At 33.1% G+C, this 20836-nt stretch overlaps 1 protein-coding gene across 17 annotated transcripts in view; it reads right to left on the bottom strand.

The window, feature by feature from the left end:
• GPHN (gephyrin) overlaps window positions 1–20836 on the bottom strand; it is a 618401-nt gene that overhangs the window by 175393 nt on the left and 422172 nt on the right. For 9 of the 17 annotated variants that reach the window (XM_027065952.2, XM_027065956.2, XM_053224579.1 and 6 more), the window contains 2 exons: window positions 17752–17808; window positions 15453–15524 (listed from right to left, as the gene is read on the bottom strand). The exons of 5 other annotated variants lie outside the window; for them this stretch is intronic. In XM_027065952.2, the coding sequence (XP_026921753.1) occupies window positions 15453–15524; window positions 17752–17808 (129 nt within the window). The remainder of the gene's footprint in view (window positions 1–15452; window positions 15525–17751; window positions 17809–20836) is intronic. 3 more of the 17 variants (XM_027065951.2, XM_027065959.2, XM_027065960.2) reach the window with 1 other exon arrangement.

The following is a 20836-nucleotide window of genomic DNA, read 5'->3' as shown; positions in this document are numbered from 1 at the left end:
CCCCAAGAAATAATGTTACAAATAGTACATAGATTCCTACATTTAATCACATATGTCTAGGGGTGCCTGGGTGGCGTAGCTGGTTAAGTGTCCGACTCTTGATCTCAGCTCAGGTCATGATCTCACAGCTTGTGAGTTCGAGTCTGCATGGCATCAGGCTTTGTTTCAATGACAGGAAGCCTGTTTGGGATTCTGTCTCTCCTTCTCTCTGCCCCTCCTCTGCTTGTGCTCTCTCTCTTTCAAAATAAACTTAAAAAAATTAAAAAAGAGTAATTTTTAAGAAAATCATATATGTCTATTTGACTCCCAATTCAGTTAAACTACAGTGCTATTTCAGTTTTGAACACTAGTCTAGAAATCTGGTCAACATTTTTAGTTATTTTCATGTGAAACTACTTTGCTCTACTTATAAGTTGGTAAATGACAGTAGAGTATGACATATAACGGAATTCAAGGACAATATGATGATGGGGTTCAGGACATGCTACCTCAAAATATGGCATCTTGGAATGTTAAATATTTTAAACTGAGTAAGTCTGAGAAAATGGCAGAAGCAAGAGGGTCTCTCTGTCCTTGCCCTGCACTTCATTCTCGAAACAGGTCATAAGCATTGCCCTCCCTATACCCTGAGGAAAGGAGCATCCTTATTTCCAAGATGTAGGGACCTGTTTCCATAATTTGGCTATTGTAGATAATGCTGCTATAAATATCGAGGTGCAGGTATCCCCCTGAATTAGTATTTTTGTATTCTTTGGGTAAATACCTAGTAGTGCTTTTGAAAAGGGGAAAAAAGGACCAGATAAAATTGATAATTCCATTTGCTGAAATCTAGGTTCCTCATTTCATTGTACGCAAATGCATATTTGTGTGAACAAGCAAAGAAAATTTATATTGCTGGTAGTCAAGAAGATGTTTATCTTAATGTTTAAAAATTAGGGGATTGGTGGTAAACCAAACCTGTCTGTAAATCTATCAGTATGAACCAAAGCAGGGTACGACCATGAGCTACTTAGAATTCATTAAACCTATGTAATTTATAGGAAGCTGTGCCAGCATGCATTGGATTACCTCCCATGTAGAAGAGACAAGTGGGTTAATTAAGAGAGAAGAGAAACAGACAAAATGCTGGCCTGTGGTACATAAGGCACATGAAGAAAAAGAATGCTAGGCATCAGCCTAGGGAAAAGTAAAATTCACTTTGATGTCAATTCCCCTTACTATTGGATAGAGAGCAATAAAAACAAAAATGGCCACTGGAAATTTATATGTTAGTCCTTCTTTTGACTTAAAATGCCAGCCAATACTCCCTTTGTGTCTTGGTAATAGATAAAGCTTTAATCAGAGGCCTATGTACAACTTATTTACCAATCAATAACACTAGATTCTGACTTCATTTTTGTTTAAAGCTAACTAAGGAATACTTACTACTGGCTTAACAATAAACCTCAGGTTTCTATATTTTTTTTATGTACCAGTTCTGATTCCCATACAAATTCCTATCTGAATTTATGAGAGCATGATTTTTCATAGACTTTAGTTCTCAGTATTTTTCAAACAGGATGTCAAGGAAACTGATTGGGGTCACAGAGAATAAAGCTGTCCTGCTCTCAGTAAACTTAGGTTTCAACAACAGGGTGAGAAAGTCAATTCTACAGTTTGAGATTCTCTTCACTCCCATTACATCCAAGGTCAATAAGGATTTAGAATTGTAGAGACAGGAGTAACTGATATTGTTTGAGCCCACATTCAAGAAAAATTAGGCTGCTAACCCTGTTATTTATTTGTTTAAAAAAATGGCTATCAGAGTATACTGCAGAAACAGTCAGGCAGAGTAGAATGAAAATGTTTTAGAAGTACTGACTGTGATTACCATATGCTTTTAGAAATTAGAAAAATGCATGCAAATCTTTATATATGACACATATATAATGGGATATTTGAAACTGGGTTCTAACTCAAGATCTGGTCAACATGTGTATATTAAATACTCACTGTGTGCTAGATGGGGGAAGGAGTAAAACCTAAAAGAAGCTAAGTCAATGTCTTTACTCAACCAAGTTTCATAAACTAATAATAGAGTGAATACTATTCTAAATATACTCATTAGGGGGTAATTCAATGTCATTCATTCAATCATGCACTCAATCCACATTTACTGAATACCTACTGTTTGTCCCAAATTGATCTAGCCTCTGAATTACAGGTTTCAAACAAAAAAGCAGTTTCTGGTCTCCATGAGCTCACAATGCAATAGATAAAGACAGTTAAGTAAACATATTAATTATAACACCTCATGATAAATGCAGTAATAGAAGTTAGTACATATTGCTAGTGGATATGCATGAGATGCTCCTAACTCAGATGGAGGTAGGAGCTGAGGGGAGATTATCAGGAAAAAACTTTCTGGAGCTGGGATATAGGAGCAGAATTTTAAGGGACAATTACACTTTGGTTAGCTGAAGAAAAGGCAAGGAAATCAGAGAAAAAGGCAAGTGTAATTCACAGATATGAGGGACCCTGGCAACTGAGAAATGGCAATAAGTATGGCTGAAGCTAATTTCAACCATGACAGGAGGTGGTAAGAGGATTGTTGATGAGGTAAGGGCCAATTCCTAAGGGTTATGGAGAGCCACTGAAAGATTTTAAGCAGGGGAATGACATGACTACATTAACATTTTAACAAGTTCATTCTGGTGAGCAATGTAATGATTAGAGATGGTCATGGAATAAATGATGAGGGTAGAGAAACTGGTTTGGAGATTAATCTAGTAATCCAGATGAGAAATCCAACTAAATCACTGAAAGTATTCCTGGAGAGAAGGGCATAGGTTCTAGAGATACAAAAAAACCCTGAATCTATAGGATTTAGGTTCTGAATGGTCATAAAAGATATAAAATAACTCTTGAGTTTCCAGTTTGAGTAATTGGGTAGTATCATATATTCAAATAGTGGATGAAGGAACAAAATTGGGGGCTGAGTCATGTTCAAGGTGCTTATAACTCTGGAGAGAGATGTGGGCTGTAGATAGTTGATGCCAAGGTAGTTACTATATTGTGACAGTGATATTTGACAGTAAAATATGTGAAGCTCCTAGAATTATCCCTGACCAAAGTTAATGCTATAAGTAGAAACAGAAGTAATAATGATGATAAATGGTGATGATCATAATAACAATGGTTGATTATGAGAACTTCTGTGGTGATAAAAATGTATATCTGTGCTTTCTAAAAAGGTAGCCACTAGCCACATGTGACTACTGAGCGCTTGAAATGTGGCTACTGCAAATAAGAAGCTAACTTATAAATTTAATTAATTTTAGTGAATTTAAACTGGCTACCATGCTGGTCAGTGTAGATATATAGTGAGAAATAAAATGAGAATCTGAGGGGTGCCTGGGTGGCTCAGTCAGTTAAGCATCTGACTCTTGAGCTTGACTCTGGTCATGATCTCACAGTTTGTGAAATTGAAGCCCATGTTGGGCTCTGCGCTGACAGTGTGGAGCCTGCCTGTGATTCTCCTTCTCCATCTCTCTCTGTTCCTTGCCTGTGCACATTCTCTCTCTCAAAATAAATAAATAAGCTTAAAAATAATTTTAAAAAACAAGAATCTGAGAGTAAATCAAGTTGATCATCAACATGTAAGGAACAGAAGTAAAAACAATCAAACAGGCAGAAGGAAAAGCAATATAGAGTAATACTGTCTATAAGCACAATTGAAATTCCCTTCAGAAGATGATTAGGGTATGTAGGAGTTGGTAGAGGTGGTTTTCTGGAGGAAGGTAGACTGGAGCTATTAAGTAGATGAGGGCATTTCAGAAAGACAAAATAGCACAAATAATGGCCAATAAGAAAGAAGGAATATAACAAGAAGGTATCCCTTGACTGGAGTGGTAGGTACATGATAGAGAATAAATGGCAAATTGTCCTTGTTTGCCAGGGACTGAGGGGGTTCCTGGAATACAGAACTTTCAGTTTTAAAACAAAATAGTCCTAGGATGTGGTACTTTCAATTCTAAACTAGGAGTCCTGGGCAAACTGGGAGAAGTTGGTCACTAGAAAATAATGTTAGATAAACAGTGGATTATAATTCTATAAATTATAAAATTTATAATTTTGTCCTATATAAAAATTATAAAGGATGTTGGGAGAGAGGAAGAAAGGCATTTACTCTTGATACAACAGCTCAGGGGTAGGCTACTATAGCTTTTTTGATTAGAGAACTGATGGGAATTAAGGTAGTGCTTAGGAAGGTTAGTCTGACCTAAGAAGAAAGAAGGACTAACAGAGAGAATCCAATTGTTTGGCTAATGTCCTAAATCCAAGTCTGAGGTGATTAGAGCTTACACATCTAAGAAGAAAAAGAAATCAGTGCTTACTATGTCCCTGGTACTCTACTAGATTTTACATAAATTATCAATTCTCCTTGAAACCCGGATATAGAAACTTTATAAGGTTTAGATAAGTTGGCTGATTTAAGAATTCATTCACCATTTCCTAAATATTTTTTGAATGCCTCCTATATGACTTACCAAATTCATTATTTTACTAAAACCAGATTTGAAAGTAGATCTGGCTACAAAGTTCATTGTACATATTACAAGTAAGAATTAAAAGGAGAATAATTCTCTCTCAAAGAAATACATAGCCTATAAAATACTTACATCAAAAGCTTCCTAAACTTGTTATCCATGCATTAATATTTCCTCATCTTAAACTTTAAAATTCTCATGCCATTGTTCCAGTGACCACCTCTTTTGTATTTCAAATGATCAGAATAGATGAGGCAGTGTATGAGGATAAGCAGAAATTCACAGTCAACTACAACAGTTTAAAAATCTTTTTGTTACGGAAATTTAAAAGTGTTATGCCCAAGTAGACAGAAGTACCCATCATCTTTTTTTTGAAAATATGTCAATCAATTCTTTTCAGTTCTTTTATAAGAATGTTTTGATTAGATAGGTTTATCAAATATTCCAGTCAAATGTGCGTTCCCATTATCTTTATGGCTGGCCCGTTATTTGGATGTAAGAGAGAGGTATTTTCTTATTTTGATTCAAACAATTTATATATTCTGGTAAGCAGCAGTTTTAGTGTTTTTAAAAGATACTATTCCTAACAGATTTCTTCACACTATCTCCAAATTCCCAACTATTATAAACAAAGAGAATGAAAACAATGAATGCAAGAGTGACCGGAAAGAGTAAAACATCAGAGAAAACTATACTGAAATAAATAATACATTTAATATTAAAAATTTTCTAAGTGAGATTTTGTGAAGTAGAAAATCTTAGGTGATTATTTCACAGTGTAGAGTCTTTATTTTATTTTATTAGTTTCATCCAACGTAAATAGTTTGTAGTGCTACTGGTAGTTCAAAAATGGCTCTATTTTTTCTTTTAAAGAGGAAATGTTACAGTGTTTAAAATCTAGTTTTCTTTCTTCCCTTCCATCTTTCCTTCCTTCCTTGAATATGTAGATCTACTATTTGCAATTCAACTGAAGTTTCCATTTCAGAAGCTCCAAATTGTCAGTCAGTCAAGGTTTGTTTAGATCAGAACTGGTGTTCTAAAAGTGTGATGGGTTCAAAGGGCAACTGTTTTGCAAGTTATAATTTGAAAATGTCACCATTTCTTTAGGTAGCTAAAAGCTCTTAAGCATTAAATAAAAATAAAATTAAATTTCAGTCTCTGTCCACTCAACAGTAAAAATCAATTTAACTTCAAAATTTCTAATTATTTAAATCAACCTTGCTACTGGGAAATCTAGGACATTAGATATAAGGTTTTAAAGGGTTCAATGATTATTTTTTTGTTTATTGTTATAAATCATAAAAAATTTACATCCAGTGTATATTACAACTTTTCAAGTAAGTCAGAAAGAGCACTGTTACTACAAGGAGATAGTACTCATGCTGGCTTTCTTCTAAACTAAGTGAATTCTGAAGCAATGTTTTCAAAAGATTTTAAAAAATGAACATTGCTGGAACACTGTTGAAAGAAAGCTGAGATTAGCTGGAAATGTGGAAGGTGAATTCTCTTTTTTTTACTTGGCTTGAGGGGATGAACAATAGTGTACACAACCTGTGACACCGATCTCATTACATTCATGATATTCTATGCATTCCAAATGTGAGGCCAATTCTAAGGTCAAGACAGAGCTAGCAGATTATAATTACATTTAAATAAGGAATAGTAAGTGCTCAATAAATATTTACTGAATGACTATATATAAGAAAAATAATTATAAAAGGTATGTCTTTCTAATATTTCCTGGAATTAAAGTTTGCATCTAATAGATACATTTATATCCTCTCACAAGGATCCAAACTATGTGATCAACCTGAACCAGGTAAATATAGTCCATGAAAATGTAAGACTACTGAAGGCCACCTACAGCCAACTTTTAATAACTCCTGAACAGCAGCAGAAAGCATGGTATTTAGGAAAAACAATTTTCTGACACTCACTTGGAAGCTTTATGACTTTAGGCAAGATATCTAACCTCTTTGAACTCCTTTTCCTGGTCTGTATAATGAGGATGATGACAGTATCTTCTTTAAATATCTACAGTGAAGACTAATTCAAATAAGATAAATGAGATGTCAACCACAAAGGTTGTCACATAGTAAGAGAATTGTATTTTTCACGAAGGGGCAATCAACTACATGGAGTAACATTTGCTGAGCAGTAGCAGGTAAGGTTAGCAATTATGTTGTTCTTGGACAATTCATGGATAGATTCCTTTTTGAACAAAGCTTATTTTTTGGTCTTATGAATGTCACAGAAGACAGTGACATGAAATTGATTAAGCCAACGTGCTGCAATAGGTACTGGAGAATTTATTTCTTTAATGGTGAAGGTCAGTGAAGATGATGTAAATGAGGAAAAGAAGATATTGAGCCATGGAAAGTTTGGCTACCTCCATAGTGATGCTATAAAATTAAAAAATGCACTTAAAAACAGTTCCATCAAGAGGCTTCCATATGAAAAAATGACACATGAGGACATTTCTTGAAATTCTAATTAGTAAGAGTCAAAGTCTAAAATTTTATAAAATAATCATTTACCAATTTAAGATGAAATAGAAAAAATTATGGAAGGTTATTCTGTAATCCCTAAGGAGTTCTTCAAGTTATTGGTCTTTACAGCATCATAAATTAAACATAATCACCACCTATGGAGTCCACAGAGGTATGGCACTGGTAACAAAAAAACCCTACCACAAATGACAAAAAGAGAAACACATTTTATGACAAATAAATAAAGCTAATGTGTCACAATGAAAGTAACAAATCCAGATAAAGCCAGAGTTCATTTAAGAGCAGAGTGCTAGGGAGCAAATGCTACAGCATACCCAATCCCATCCCCCCAGAAGCCAGTTCCACATTCCAACCTGAGAACCCTCCTGCAAACATGCTGTCACAGAGAAAGTAATACCCTGATGGATGCTGTAGGCTGTGTTTGAAGATGATGCCAATGGTAGACTTCTTATACACTCTCATGGGAAATGGAGAATTGCCTGGATGAAGTGTCAGAAAGAAATGGGTTATATATTTTTTACACTGGGAATCATAATCCTGGGGAATTAAGAAAAGACCTATGGAAAATGTGGTGATGAGATGATATCAATCTTGCCTTTCAACAGTCTGCTGATATCACAAGTCATTCATCTGCCTTTCATTACTTTCCTTTTCCTACAGATACATATTTCAAGAAGAAATTCATTCTCCATAAAATCAGTTTTAAAAGAAAAATCTAAAATAGCTGTAACATTCAAAAGAAAAAAATTACAGAAGATGGCTATAATTCTGTTGATTCAATAAATTCAACCTTGTGAGGCTAAACCCTTGTGGGTTTAGTCATGCTCTTCCTTTCAAGGCTTTTATTTATTTATTTTTTAAATTTTTAAAATTTTAAAGCAAAAAGATGTTATCCTGCCTGTGGTACTGCAAACACAACCTGGTATTTCAGATGGTGCCATCTTTCTGGGTTTTTTGCATGATATTCTGAGACAGTATTTCTGCAAACAGAATAAAGCTAACAATACTGGCCTGCCCATGGTAGCTACCGTGGTCTGCAAAAACTACATGTAGAAATGTGTTTTGTCTATAAGATAAAAAATTAAGATCTTAAAATTCATAGGGTATTAAAGTTCTTTTGTTTACTAGCCATCTTGAGGCACAAATTCTCTTTTCTCTCAGCTACTCAACAGTGCCTCTGCTTTGGAAAGGATATTCAAAATCTATTAATATTTCAATATAATATTTCACAAAAACAGAAACACATGTACACTATGGTTTTACACAGTAAGAATAAGAAATTAGACCCCAAAAAGGCAAAAAAACATAGCTCAAATGTCATGTAAAATATTTTGTTAAAAGAGCACGAATCTCATGAGTGATTACAAAATTAATCTTCCAGATTATAAGAACCTTATGAAAATACAAGTATCAAGGAAACTATTTTCCTGAGTAACCTAATCAGTTTTTAAAAAGGAATAAATCTTCCATTTTATACAAAAATAGGGGAATCATATTAACTTTTCATTTAATAGGCAATTTGGGATGCTGTGTCTATGGTTAATGGGACAAGATTGTCACTTATTTAATGTAAATCTTCAGCTACCAGAGAGACCTAGACAGGCCTGAAAACCAAAATCTTTGTCTTTAGCCAATATTAGTTTAATAACAAATTACCTGGCTCAAAGAAATTTTTATGGAATTAAGGTGGTGGTAACAATCAAGTTGGCTGTTCAGACTTTAACCATTTCGACATGATACAGTGACTGCTAAAAAAAAAAGTTAACTTAGAAAACAGTACAGTATAAAAATATTGAAATTTCCTCCTAAAACAGCTAACTTTTCCCTTTTGGTACCCTCATCCCTTTCAGCCAAGTGCAAAGTGCAAGGCAAAATAAATTAAGGCAAAAGGAAAATAAAATAAGAAAAATGGTGAGGGCGAGCATGTTGTTGACCATGTAAGATAACACGTGCAAAGTATACCTCAGATACACTATAAGTAGATGAGCACGAGGGAAGCCGAGCCTGGTTTTGCAGTGGGGAAAAGAAAACACTGTTAAAGAGGAAGTGATAGCATAGTAAGGGTCTCAGAAGATTAGATGGCTCCATCACGAACACATTTGTCAGGTAACAAGACAGCCTTATAAGCAAACACTTGAGTTTGAAATCTCAAGGGTCAAGCTATTTGAGGAGAATCTTGTGATATAAAAATACCTGGCTTAAAAAAAAAAGAAAACAGTCCGTGACAGAGATGACTCCCTCTGATCAGATCTGGTATGATTTTACTGAGAAGATGTTCATTTAAGGTTAATTGGAAAGCAGAACACTGGTCATTTTTCTCCTAAGGTACTACACTGATCTTCATTGCTTTATTAACATTGGCAAACTACATGTGACGTTATTTATAGAATGAGGGCTCTATTGTACATCTTCATATTGTTTTTTAAAGAGGGCACCAAAGCCAGCTCAGTATTCTGACTCTCATGTGCTGTTCTTATTATTCCATTCACAGTATTACTGAACATTCATATATATGTCCATGTGATATATTAATATATATATCAATAAAAACACCATAAAAACATAAAAACTGAAACACAAATTCTTATCTAGACCTTTTATCAGAATGTTTCATTGATCTTTTAAAATAGCTATTTTATACTCAAAACCATGTTTAATCTTCATGATTTGAGCTGATAATTTTCTGCCCTGTTCTTACTTTCTAGGTTGTCACACTGCTATGGTCAATTCTCTGGCCTCTTCTTTCATTAGGTTGTACAATGCCACGTGAGCTAAATTATTAAGTATGCAGTTTTGAGTTACAAATTCTTCATTAAGTTCCAAAATGCAAACTCAGGGTGGGGAAATGAAAGTATAGAAGATGACATAGTGGAGGAATCAGAAATGCTCTTATTATCTGATTTGTTCTTTAATTGTATTTCTAGCACCCAGAACAGAAGAATGTAGTAGATGCTCAGTAAGTGTTTAATGAATAAATGAACATACAAACTCTTTTTCTTCTATGTTTAAAAAACTGAACTGTGTGAAATAATGTTGAGAAGATTTTACATTTACCATCATAAAGATTTGTGATCAAATGTTATCACTGCCACTTAACGGATTACTTTGAGGTATTTTCTGAAATATGGTCATTATAGACATCTTAAGAAATTGAATCTTTTTTCCAACCACATACACATCTAATTACACATACACATCTTCAGCAAGGTGCTAGTTCTAAGAAAACTTTGCATGTTTGTTTTATCTCCATAGCTATGTCCATAAAACTGAAAAACTTTATCTTTCATAAACAGTTGGAGTCTTATCTCCCCCTGCCCCTCTCAGTTCTCCATTTTCTGTTACCAGGGAAATTTATTTGTCAAGAAGATCTTTTATTAGTACCTTATTTGTGTATTAAAGTCAATTCTGGGAAGAGCAATTTGCAATAAGCATTAAACACGTCACAGTGTGTCATTCCTGCTTCCATGATGTCTTAGGCTACTGTAGGTGATTTTATAAGTATTAGATAAGAATATTTTTGTTCTAAACACAGACAGATTTTTGTTATTCAGTAGAAGTGAAATCTCAGAATTGTATTAGTTAACTTTACACATTAAATACCAAAAGTGAAAGGTAGCAAAATTAGTCTGTTTTCCAAAGAGATAATCCTGAAGTTGATTTACTGTCATCTTTGCCATTATTGTAGTCTGGTCATATTTATAAGACATACATCATCTACTAAGATGCTCAAGATGTTACATAATTATTATAAATTAAATAGTAAATAAATAGATATTAATATTTTGAGTAAGTGCCAACACATCAAACAAGGAAGACTTATTAGGAACCTCAAATAAAAATATTCTTCATGTAAGAACCAAAGACAATAAAATTTGCCTAAGAAAGTAGAGTTAACAAACAAACTGATGTTTACTCCTTTAAAAGCTACTGAATATTTAAGGACTAATCAATGTTCTAGCTGTTCTTCCTTTCTTCAAAGTTGGCTGACTTAATGCAGATGCCTTTTAGATAGTTAAGTGCCATATATTAAGATATGACATAGTTGATCATGTCAGGGTGTCTTTACCAGTTGCACAAAATTTCCTATAGACAGGATGATTTTAGGTACATTTAAATAGGAGAAACCAAAAGTTGGTCTCCAGGGGAAAGATCTTTAATGAAACAAAATGAAGTAAAAACAGAAAAAAAGCAGAGTAAGCAAAAACACTCTAAAAACGCCTTTTAAAAAAGTTTGAGAGCAAGATTGGAACATATCTTTACACCCTAAATCTCTGTAGAGGCCTCCTCAAACAAGAGGAATTTATAATCTATATTTGCAAGGTTTAATGTTAATTTCATGGAGGGGTTTACGTTGTGTGTGTGTGTGATGTGGTGTGAAAAAAGAGTAGTTAGAGAAAACAGTGGCAAACAGAAGAATAAAAAAGTAAAGGTGGAAGATCAGGGTATCAACTCTTTTAGACAGATATTTTTCTGGGCAGAATAATCTGAAACCATCCCCAGAAAAATGAGCAGCTCTCCTTTCCTCAAGCTCTAAAATGAAGATAAGTTTACAAAGACTCTATTATAATCATTTCTATGTCCTTGTCATTTTGACACACTAGCCGGTTACAGCAGGTCTTGGCAAACTTTTTCTATAAATAGTCATATAGTAAACATTTCTGACTTTCTGTGCCATATGGTTTTTGCTGCAACTGTTCACCTCTGCTTTTGTACTGTAAAAGCAACCACAGATTATATGCACATGAATGAATATGGCTGTGTTTCAATAAAACTTTATTTTTGGACACTTATATGTTTTGGACACACATATGATTTTTACATGTCATGAAATGACAGTCTTTTGATTTCCCCCCCCTTATTTAAAAATGCAAAAAATCATTCCTAGCTTGTGGGCCCACAAGAGAGAAAAGGATTTGGGCCCAGAAGCTACAGTTTGCTGACCTGTGAGTGATAGCATTAATTTGATGAATATAAAAATGCAAAAAAAACCCTCCCAAATAATTTATCAAAAATATAAGAACAAAGACTGGAATAAAATATTGATCTTAAAAAATCTATAAAATCACAACTATCTAATCCATTATTTATATTAGTCCCATTTCCTATAAGTCTTATTTCAGCATTCAGAAAATCATTCTTCAAAAGACTTATTCCTTTCTGACTTGATGCAGATAGTTTTCTTAAACTTACTAAAAACATAGTCTTATTTTAAGTGATAACTCCTCCCTTAACTTTTTCCACCTCAAATAATACCTTGTCTTTATTTATATTAGCATAGCAAGTACTTGTAATTATATTCTTTTTACTTCATAACCGAATTCCTAGGTCACTTATGTGCCAATAATCTGTCTTCATAAATCATTTTCCCTTTGATTGTTTGTCAAAGCCTTTAAAAAACTAACATATTTGGTTACCTAAAACCTATCTGTATGTTTGCAGCTCAGTAGAAATTTACCATCACATTGCATACACTGAGAAAATATAAAATTTGTGGTTTTGGTATTTTTACTTCTCTCCTTTCTTTTCTTTCTACTAGTTTTTATTTCATGAACATTTATCTTCTTTTTCTCTGAATATTTTAACACTCAAGCTTTTCAGGGTTCCATCACTCTTTAACTAATTCAACTTTGTAAACTCACTTTGACTTAATTTTGTAAAGTATTAGTTTGTATCATCTTATGTTTTCCAATTCTCAACTCTGTTTACACAGTTTTTCAACTTTAAGCACTACTTTTAATGTTCTTCCTACTAGATTCCTGTATTTGATTAAATGTAAAGGTAATTTTTTCCTTTATGTGGCATTTTTCAGTCATTATTCTCAACACATTATTAGTCTAAGGATTTGTAGTAACTTGCAATCATTAAATCAGACAAACTTTGTTTACAAGATGATAATTTGTAAAGCCATGTGATTATAGTTTTATTATTATTAAAAGTTACTAAAAACTGATTTAGGGTTCTGAATACTTCCACTTTGTACTACATACAGAAAATGATGATACATTTATAATTCCAGAACCTAACACATCCTACTTTTTGCTATAGAAGTGTCAATGTATGATAGAGAAGTACATTTTCATATGATAAATCAATTTTAAAATTATTCCAAAAATTACATCTTAGAATATTCTACCTTATATCATTGATTATCTGTAATAAGTAAGGATGCAGGAATCTTTTCTCTCTAAAATATAACACATAGAAGATACAAATTGAAGTGTTAATGATTTAATTAAGTCCTTATCCCAAAGATTTGAATGATGTCTCATTTTCCCAAGTAATAATAAAATATTTAAGTACAAACATGGTTCTAATCTTTCATCTTACTGAACTATTTATAAATGTTTCAATGAATTGAAAGGCACCTACATACTTGCTCTTGTGTATAGACGCCTAAAATAAATTTTCACAAAATGGAATGGTCATTATATGCCAATTTATCTCCTTTTAGAAACAAAATCTGTTTATATAACCTATGCAACTGAGAATAGCTTTATTCTGCTTCTAAGCAACAATTTTTAACATGCAAGGCTTATTGTAAGGCATTCTGGGGTAATGGGATTAAAGGGGAGGAGAGAAACTAAACATTCAGCTCTTGGAAACGCATCTTCTCTAAACTGAACTGTCTATAGAAGATACAATTTGACTTTTGATAGTTTTCCTCCAGATACTTTTCTAGTTAATGGGAATCTTAGAATGCTATACCTCATATTCAATCTTATTAGCAAAAAAAAAGGTAATCAGAACAAAGTGTGACCCAGTGAAATATAACAAAAGATGAAGACATTGGGGTTAGTCATTATATACTGTACCATGCAGTATAGGTGTTGAAAAAAAGAAACTGAAAAGTGGCATGATATAACTCAGTTTTTGAAGCCAAAATTTTTAATTTAACCCTAATCTAACACTAACTCCCTTCTATACAGGCCTTAGCAAGTCTCAACTATCTAGTCTTGGTTTGACTGAAAAAGAAAATCACTTCTCATGATTGGTTACAAAGAGTATGACACTAAATACATTAATTAATTAATCAGAATTTTTTTTAGGGCTTTCTAGAAGAATATCTAGGTATGTTCAGACTGATTTAATCATAAAATTCTTTTTTTTTTAAGACAGTGGAATAAATTCTGGGAGTGATTATGGATATCTTTCAACTTCTAAGAATATGGATAGAAAAGAACGACTGACTCACAAGAAAGTAGAAAAATGAGATACTTGCATTAATTGCTACATCAACTTAATTTAGCAATCAGAATTTAACAATTAGTATTAATAAAAACAAGTTTGAGGTTTAGTAATCAGAAATTTAATATAGAGATATACTTAACTATGTATAGTATATAATTAAAAACAAGCTGAGATATCAGAGAATTATAATATCACTATTGTTGTTTATTCTATTCTTTATAAGAAAACTATTATAGCAATATGGATTAAAAGTATGACAATAATCTTGGGAGAAGTGGATCCAGGCCAGGCTAGGATTGATAGAAACTTCTTAAAAAGCACTAGGAATGAGATGTCAGAGTTAAATTGAGCCAGAAATTACTTACTGCACTAATTTAGCTTTTCTTCTGCCATATTTTACATCATAAACCATTTTAGAGATTTTATTTCCTTTTTTTTTTTGAAAAGATATATTTAGGAGAAGGACCAAGCATTCTGAGTCTGAACTATGGGTCACAAAAAAATACTACTGTTAGTATTATCTATCTGATACATGTATAATATTGAGTAGCTATAAGGTATTGTTTTCCTTCAGAGTGCTGTCTTGGGTATAATAGCCTTTATCTCAAGTATTTGTAAGACGTTACATGACAGTGAAGATATTTACTGCTTAATTTTTTTTATTTTTAAACAAAAAAATTTTATCATAGCTATTCCCAAAGAGTCCGAGTTAAGAGAAGCCTATTAATTCAGAAGAAAATGTGTCTACTTGCTAGATTACCTATGATGATATTCTAACATTGATCATTTTCCTTGATAGCTGAAATTGAATTATTAAGGATCTAGCACTTGGATCCAGCCAATAATTTATAATCCTGCTGACATATCCCACAAGGGGCAGAACACAGTCAATGGAAAAGCTCCAAATGAAGTCTCATAAAAAGTCTCAGAAAATTATACAATTGTATAAGAAACAAATTTTGAAAAGAATTTTTATTTTGCATTGGAGCCAAAATGTTATTAAATCAACTTCAGTGTTAGTGTGACTTGCGTGTCCTCTACCCTGCCAATTTAATCTTTATTTCATAAACGTGAGCATGAAGCTGCAGCTAGAAAAGGAAGAGAGAGATAGGGAGAAAAGAGACAGAAAGTAAAAAAGATGGAGATGAGAGGACAAACCAATCAGATTTGGAATTACCAGTCAGCAGAAGTTTAGGAAAAAAAAAATCACCGAGTGAAATCGTACATTTACTCTGAGAGAGTATCCTTTCACATTGCCTTCTAGGTGATCTCTGAGCTCCTCCAGCTTTCGATGGAGCTACATGTAAACATCAGAAAATGAATTGAAAAAGCAACTTGTTCTCTTTTCAGTTTTCCTTTTTCCTTTTAAAAATAAGATCACAGCATTATACATTTCTCACTGCCTTTGGCAAACATTTCAAAACATTAAAGATCTTTGTATAACAGAAGAATACATGTTCAATGACCTGTGACTAGGAAGCCAACGTTTTATTTTAATTATAGCATCTTTTCTCCCCAAAGTGTTAGAGTAAATAAATAAATACTATAACTATCCTTATAATTCCTTAGAGATTCACTTTAAAATTTTCTATTTGGTAGAAATGTGGAATAAAAATACTTAAAAATTATGAAATTTGTCTTTCTTTCCCAAACACATTTTTTGATTTAGGGCTGAATGAATACATATTAAAGTAAACTGATTGAACCCTAACATGTATCTTTTTTCTTATACATATATATGTGTATATACATAATCATACTGTACATACACTTAAAAATAATAAGCACACAATTATAACTTGAAGTTCTATACAGCCAAAAGCTGAATTTAGAGATAATTAAACACACACACACTTGCACACACAATCCAATTTATAGCAGATGGTGCTGCACTTACAGATGCCATTTTATCTTTATTTCACTATCAATAATTTCTAAAAAGTTATGTCACACTGTACCTTTTCGCTTGAATCTGACTCATAATCCATTAGGCTAAACAACAGTGGACTTATCTTCCCTTAAAGACAAAGGTAAAATATGATACCTCACAAGAGACAGTGAGGAATGCTACTGACATATCATTGGGATGCATAAACTTGTATTTTTTTTACTGAATAATTTTAACCTTCCTTGATTTTGAAACAGGCATATAATCAACACTTCCCATCCCCTCTCGTTATCCTTAGTGAAAAAAACATAAAAAACCCAACCAACCAAACAAAACCCCCCCCACAACAAATCACAACCCAGTATACAGCAGCGTCAGAAACAGAGAAGATGGCTTGTCTGGAATAAAGGACACAAACATACAGACACACCTTCATCCACGTGCACTCATGTGTGTGCACACACACAAATAAATAAACGACAACAAAAAAAGTAAAATTAAGAAGGCAGAAGAGGCAAGGAGAAGAAGGAGTGCAGAAATTAGTGCTTCATAAATTGTTAAATGAAAATGAAGGGGAGGTGTATAAAATTTTGAATTGACTTAATATTAGGCCTTAAGGTAATTGAATTTTGACACATCCCAATGCAGTGAACTGTCTGTCATTTTGATTAACAGTTACTAATGCTGTTAGGACAAATGGGACTGAGAGATACAAGTAGTGGTTAATTTGGGGGGAAATTCCTCTGCACATTTTTAAAATTCAGCAAATTTTCTACCTTGCATTTATGGTGGCAGCATTAAAAGTGATCAATGACTATGTCTTTGTTTCTAAAGGGTGATAACTGGTTTACCTTTTCATTGTGATTGAATGTTAGAGTATCAAGTGCCCAAGATATATTGACCAAATAGATATTTAAAAACTAGCAAATGGGACCATCAGATCAGAAATCTTTAAGCTGTGTATTAGCAGATTACATACACAAATGGGCAAACATTTGGATATATATTAGTTTCCACTGATTGTTACATAAATTTTTTAATTGAAAAAAAAAAACAAATGGGATTAAAAGTGTTTAAATACTATTAGCTATACATGAGCCCATTACACCAGCATCATATAAAATTCCTTTTCTAATTCTTAAGATTCATTATATATAACAAATGTTACTATCTCATAATAGTTATTTTTCTGGTATGAACTACAAATGGTAATGACACTAAAATAAAATTTAGTTACTTTTTATAAAAAAAAGCAAAAAGGGGAGATAATATTCTGAAAATAAATATTAGTTCTCTGTGTAAGAGGAACTTAACACATAGTCAGTGACATCAATCAGAGGAACGGTTTACTCTAGAACCCCAAATTATAGGCACCTGTAATGAGACAGTTGCCCTTTCTCTTGTTTGTGGTGCCATTCAAAGCTAGTTATTTGGCAGCTTGCCTTCAGCTGGTTGCTCTATGTGCAGCTGAAACAAACAAAAAAAAAAATGACCCAACAGCCAATAAAAATATTAAAATAAAAAAATGGGATGGTGAAAAATGGAAAAAGCCCCCTTCCTCCCACCACCCTCCAAAAAGGAAGAAGTGTAGGCTATAGACGAAATCTTGCCAAAAAAATGTTAGAAACATATTTACTTTGAGGGATCCAACTCTACTAGCAACTCCTTTGCTTTCATCCGGCCGTCTAATTTGCTACAATGAGGGAAGATGGGTAAAAGAGACAGAATAAAGAAAAAGTGAACTTAAAAATTTTTCTACACATTAGTAATACATGCAAAACATCAATCGACTCTTCGAGGTACCTCTTAGGATGCCAAGGAGTTAACTAACCCAGAGGCTATATGACATGCTCTGCAAATAGGCTGGTTACTAGAATTCAGTCTTTATTATAGCACTATTCCTGAGATTAGGAAACGGGCACTTACTTTTGGTTATCTTGGGGACTTCTGATGTAGCAGTTTCTGGAGTAGTGTTACATTTGCATTTGGTTTACGAAAAACAAAAAATTACAAATATACCTATGCAGAGAACTTTGTCTCTTTAAGGATTATAGTGTTTATTCCATTATAATATCAGAAACATCAATGGTATGACTAGAAACATGAGTGTTCCCTAACTGGAAAGATCAGTTCCAACAAGCACCATTCTTGGTAGGTGACAGAGTGACGCTCCTCTGCTTGCTGACCCAAGTGCTGAGGTTGTTCAGCTGTAACTGAGATTCCCAATTAAACAATTGTGCTGCCCAACCAGAAAATTTTAATGCCAGACCAATGTTAAATACATCCGCTCCCTCAAAACTGTCTGTTATTTCAGTTAAATTTTCCTCTTGGGTAAGATAGAGAAAACTAAAACTGCCATTTTAAAAACTGGTTTCACTTTAAATGAGAAAAGGAAGATTCTCAACACAAAGTGTTTCATTTGATGAGGTACAAATTAGAATTTTTTTTTTTTGCTTTTTTATAGAGCTGTAACAAGAACTAATATTTGGTTAGAGAGGAAGATAAACAAAAAAAGTAGAGATGAAGGGTGAGGAAGCTTCAGACCAAGTATTTTTACACTATGGGTTCCTATGTGTGCAGAATGATGGTCTCCATTCAGACCAGCATAGGTCAAGTTAGCTATGCTGGCTAGATGCTCGTGTGTGTGTGTGTGTGTGTGTGTGTGTGTGTGTGTGTGTGTGTGTTTGTTTTTTTGTTTTGGGAGATGGTAGAGGAAGCATCGATGTGATGCCAGGTTCCAAGTGTTAAAGTCCTCAGGAAAAATAAGACACCTGACCATGCTACAAAATTCTATTTCCTGGAGTCAGGCTGTAGATTATCTTATCCCTTTTAGGGCACCACTGATAGCATATGGAGCCTGCTTAGGAATAATACTGAGAAAATGGAATTTTCATTTTGAAAAAAAGCATCATGGTACATAAGAATTATATCAACTTTTGGTTTTACTTTATATAGTTTTTACTAATGCTTCAGCATTAACTAAACATTATACACAAAAGATAATCACCAATGCTCATTCTTCTTGGTCAAACAGAATTCTCAAAATTAGAAACAATGAATACTAATTAGAATGGCAACACTGTAAGAGAGGGCTTCTGAATAGGCAGGGTACTTATAATATCTAGTCCTTCTCTTGTGCTATTTTCTTTGGTCTTAGAGAATATCTTTATACCAAAAGCTGTTTCCCATTTTAAGTGGAGACTCACAATATCTTGATTATAAACTAGGTAATTTCCTATAAAAATATAAATTCTAATGCCCTATGCTGCTTTCTGAAAACTTTTAGAAGCTATGAAGACTTTCAGAATTGTTACCCAGTAACAAGTGAATACCATTTTCTATACAGTGTTTTATTTCTAGAAGGCTTAAAATTACATCAATTCCGGCAACATGAAGTATCTTCTTCAAGGTTATTTGTTAATAACAAATCTAGGAACAATACCCACAGTTCCTCAGTTCCTGACTTCTAGTTTAAGGTTGTATTCCCTTTATAGGCGTGGAAATAAAAGGGCTGGAAAAAAATTGATGCTTATAAGAAGATGTATATGTATATATATGCCTCTGCCTGACTTGTGTGTATCTGTTTCTCCGTTGATGGAAGAAATTTTACGTTACTGTATTTATTTGTGGAAGAAATTTTTCCTCAACCATTTCAGTTCCAAATGCAAGTGCAATTACCAAAACTTAATGAGTTATAAGAAAGGATAGCCACCCGTGAACTCTAAATGTAAAAAATAGACTATAATACCAATTTAAACAAAGATTTTTGGGAGTAGACAGCTCAAATGTCAATGCTTGACATCAATTTTCTGTATATAAGTCTGACTGTAAATTTAGACTATCACAAGAGGAAGACTTCAGAAAACCAATGTGGTTATTATCAAAGCCAGAGTGGTTGTAATTCAAGTGTCATGTGATTATTTTTGTGGCTCCTGAATCAGGTATAATAGCTAATACTGAAAAACTTCAGAAAGAATTTTTAAAAGTATGTCTCATAAACTAAAATTTGAGAACTAGAGAAAAGTCACATCAATAGATCTTAAAGTTTAATACTCTCATTTATTCTAGTCAACCCTTGATCATCAATTGATGGAGTAGTATAAATAAAAGAAATTCATAGCTAATCCAAATGCCTGTCATTTTTCTTTGATAATAATTTAAAAGTAATCACAAAAGATTATCATTTGGATGAAATAGATTACTTTAGTCTTCACGATAATTGTAAGAGCCTCACATCATTAGCTAATTTTACGTATATTTTCCTATGAGGCTAAACATTTTGCATCAGTAGTAACTAAGAGGAGTAAACTGCAAATATTTATATTACATATAGGATCACTGCAACATAAATGAAGTTTCACAATTGGATGGAAAGAATTGTGGGGATTATGATTGGTTGATATTATTAGTGTATATATATTAAAAATTAAAAAGTAGTAAAACAAAAAATGTTATCCCTAATAATTTTTCTACCCTGAAGAAAACCTTTTTATAAGCGTTTCACTGAGATTTCAAAAGATATAAATCAGAGGATCAAAAACATTTCAATTTTCTATTGAGCCTCTCAGCTAGAATATATTTAACAAAATATCTATTGAAAATAGTCTGAAAATATTACAGTGTATCACCTCTTTTGCAATCTTCTGGGAATCTTTCTTCAGCGATTGATTACTGAGGAATCTATCCGCAAGGATCAATTACCAGGATGTGGCGTGTAAAAG

This window comes from Acinonyx jubatus, chromosome B3, assembly GCF_027475565.1.
Source record: "Acinonyx jubatus isolate Ajub_Pintada_27869175 chromosome B3, VMU_Ajub_asm_v1.0, whole genome shotgun sequence".
Taxonomy (NCBI): domain Eukaryota; kingdom Metazoa; phylum Chordata; class Mammalia; order Carnivora; family Felidae; genus Acinonyx; species Acinonyx jubatus.
The sequence above is the reverse complement of the archived record's forward strand: the minus strand, read 5'-3'. Positions and strand labels throughout refer to the sequence as shown.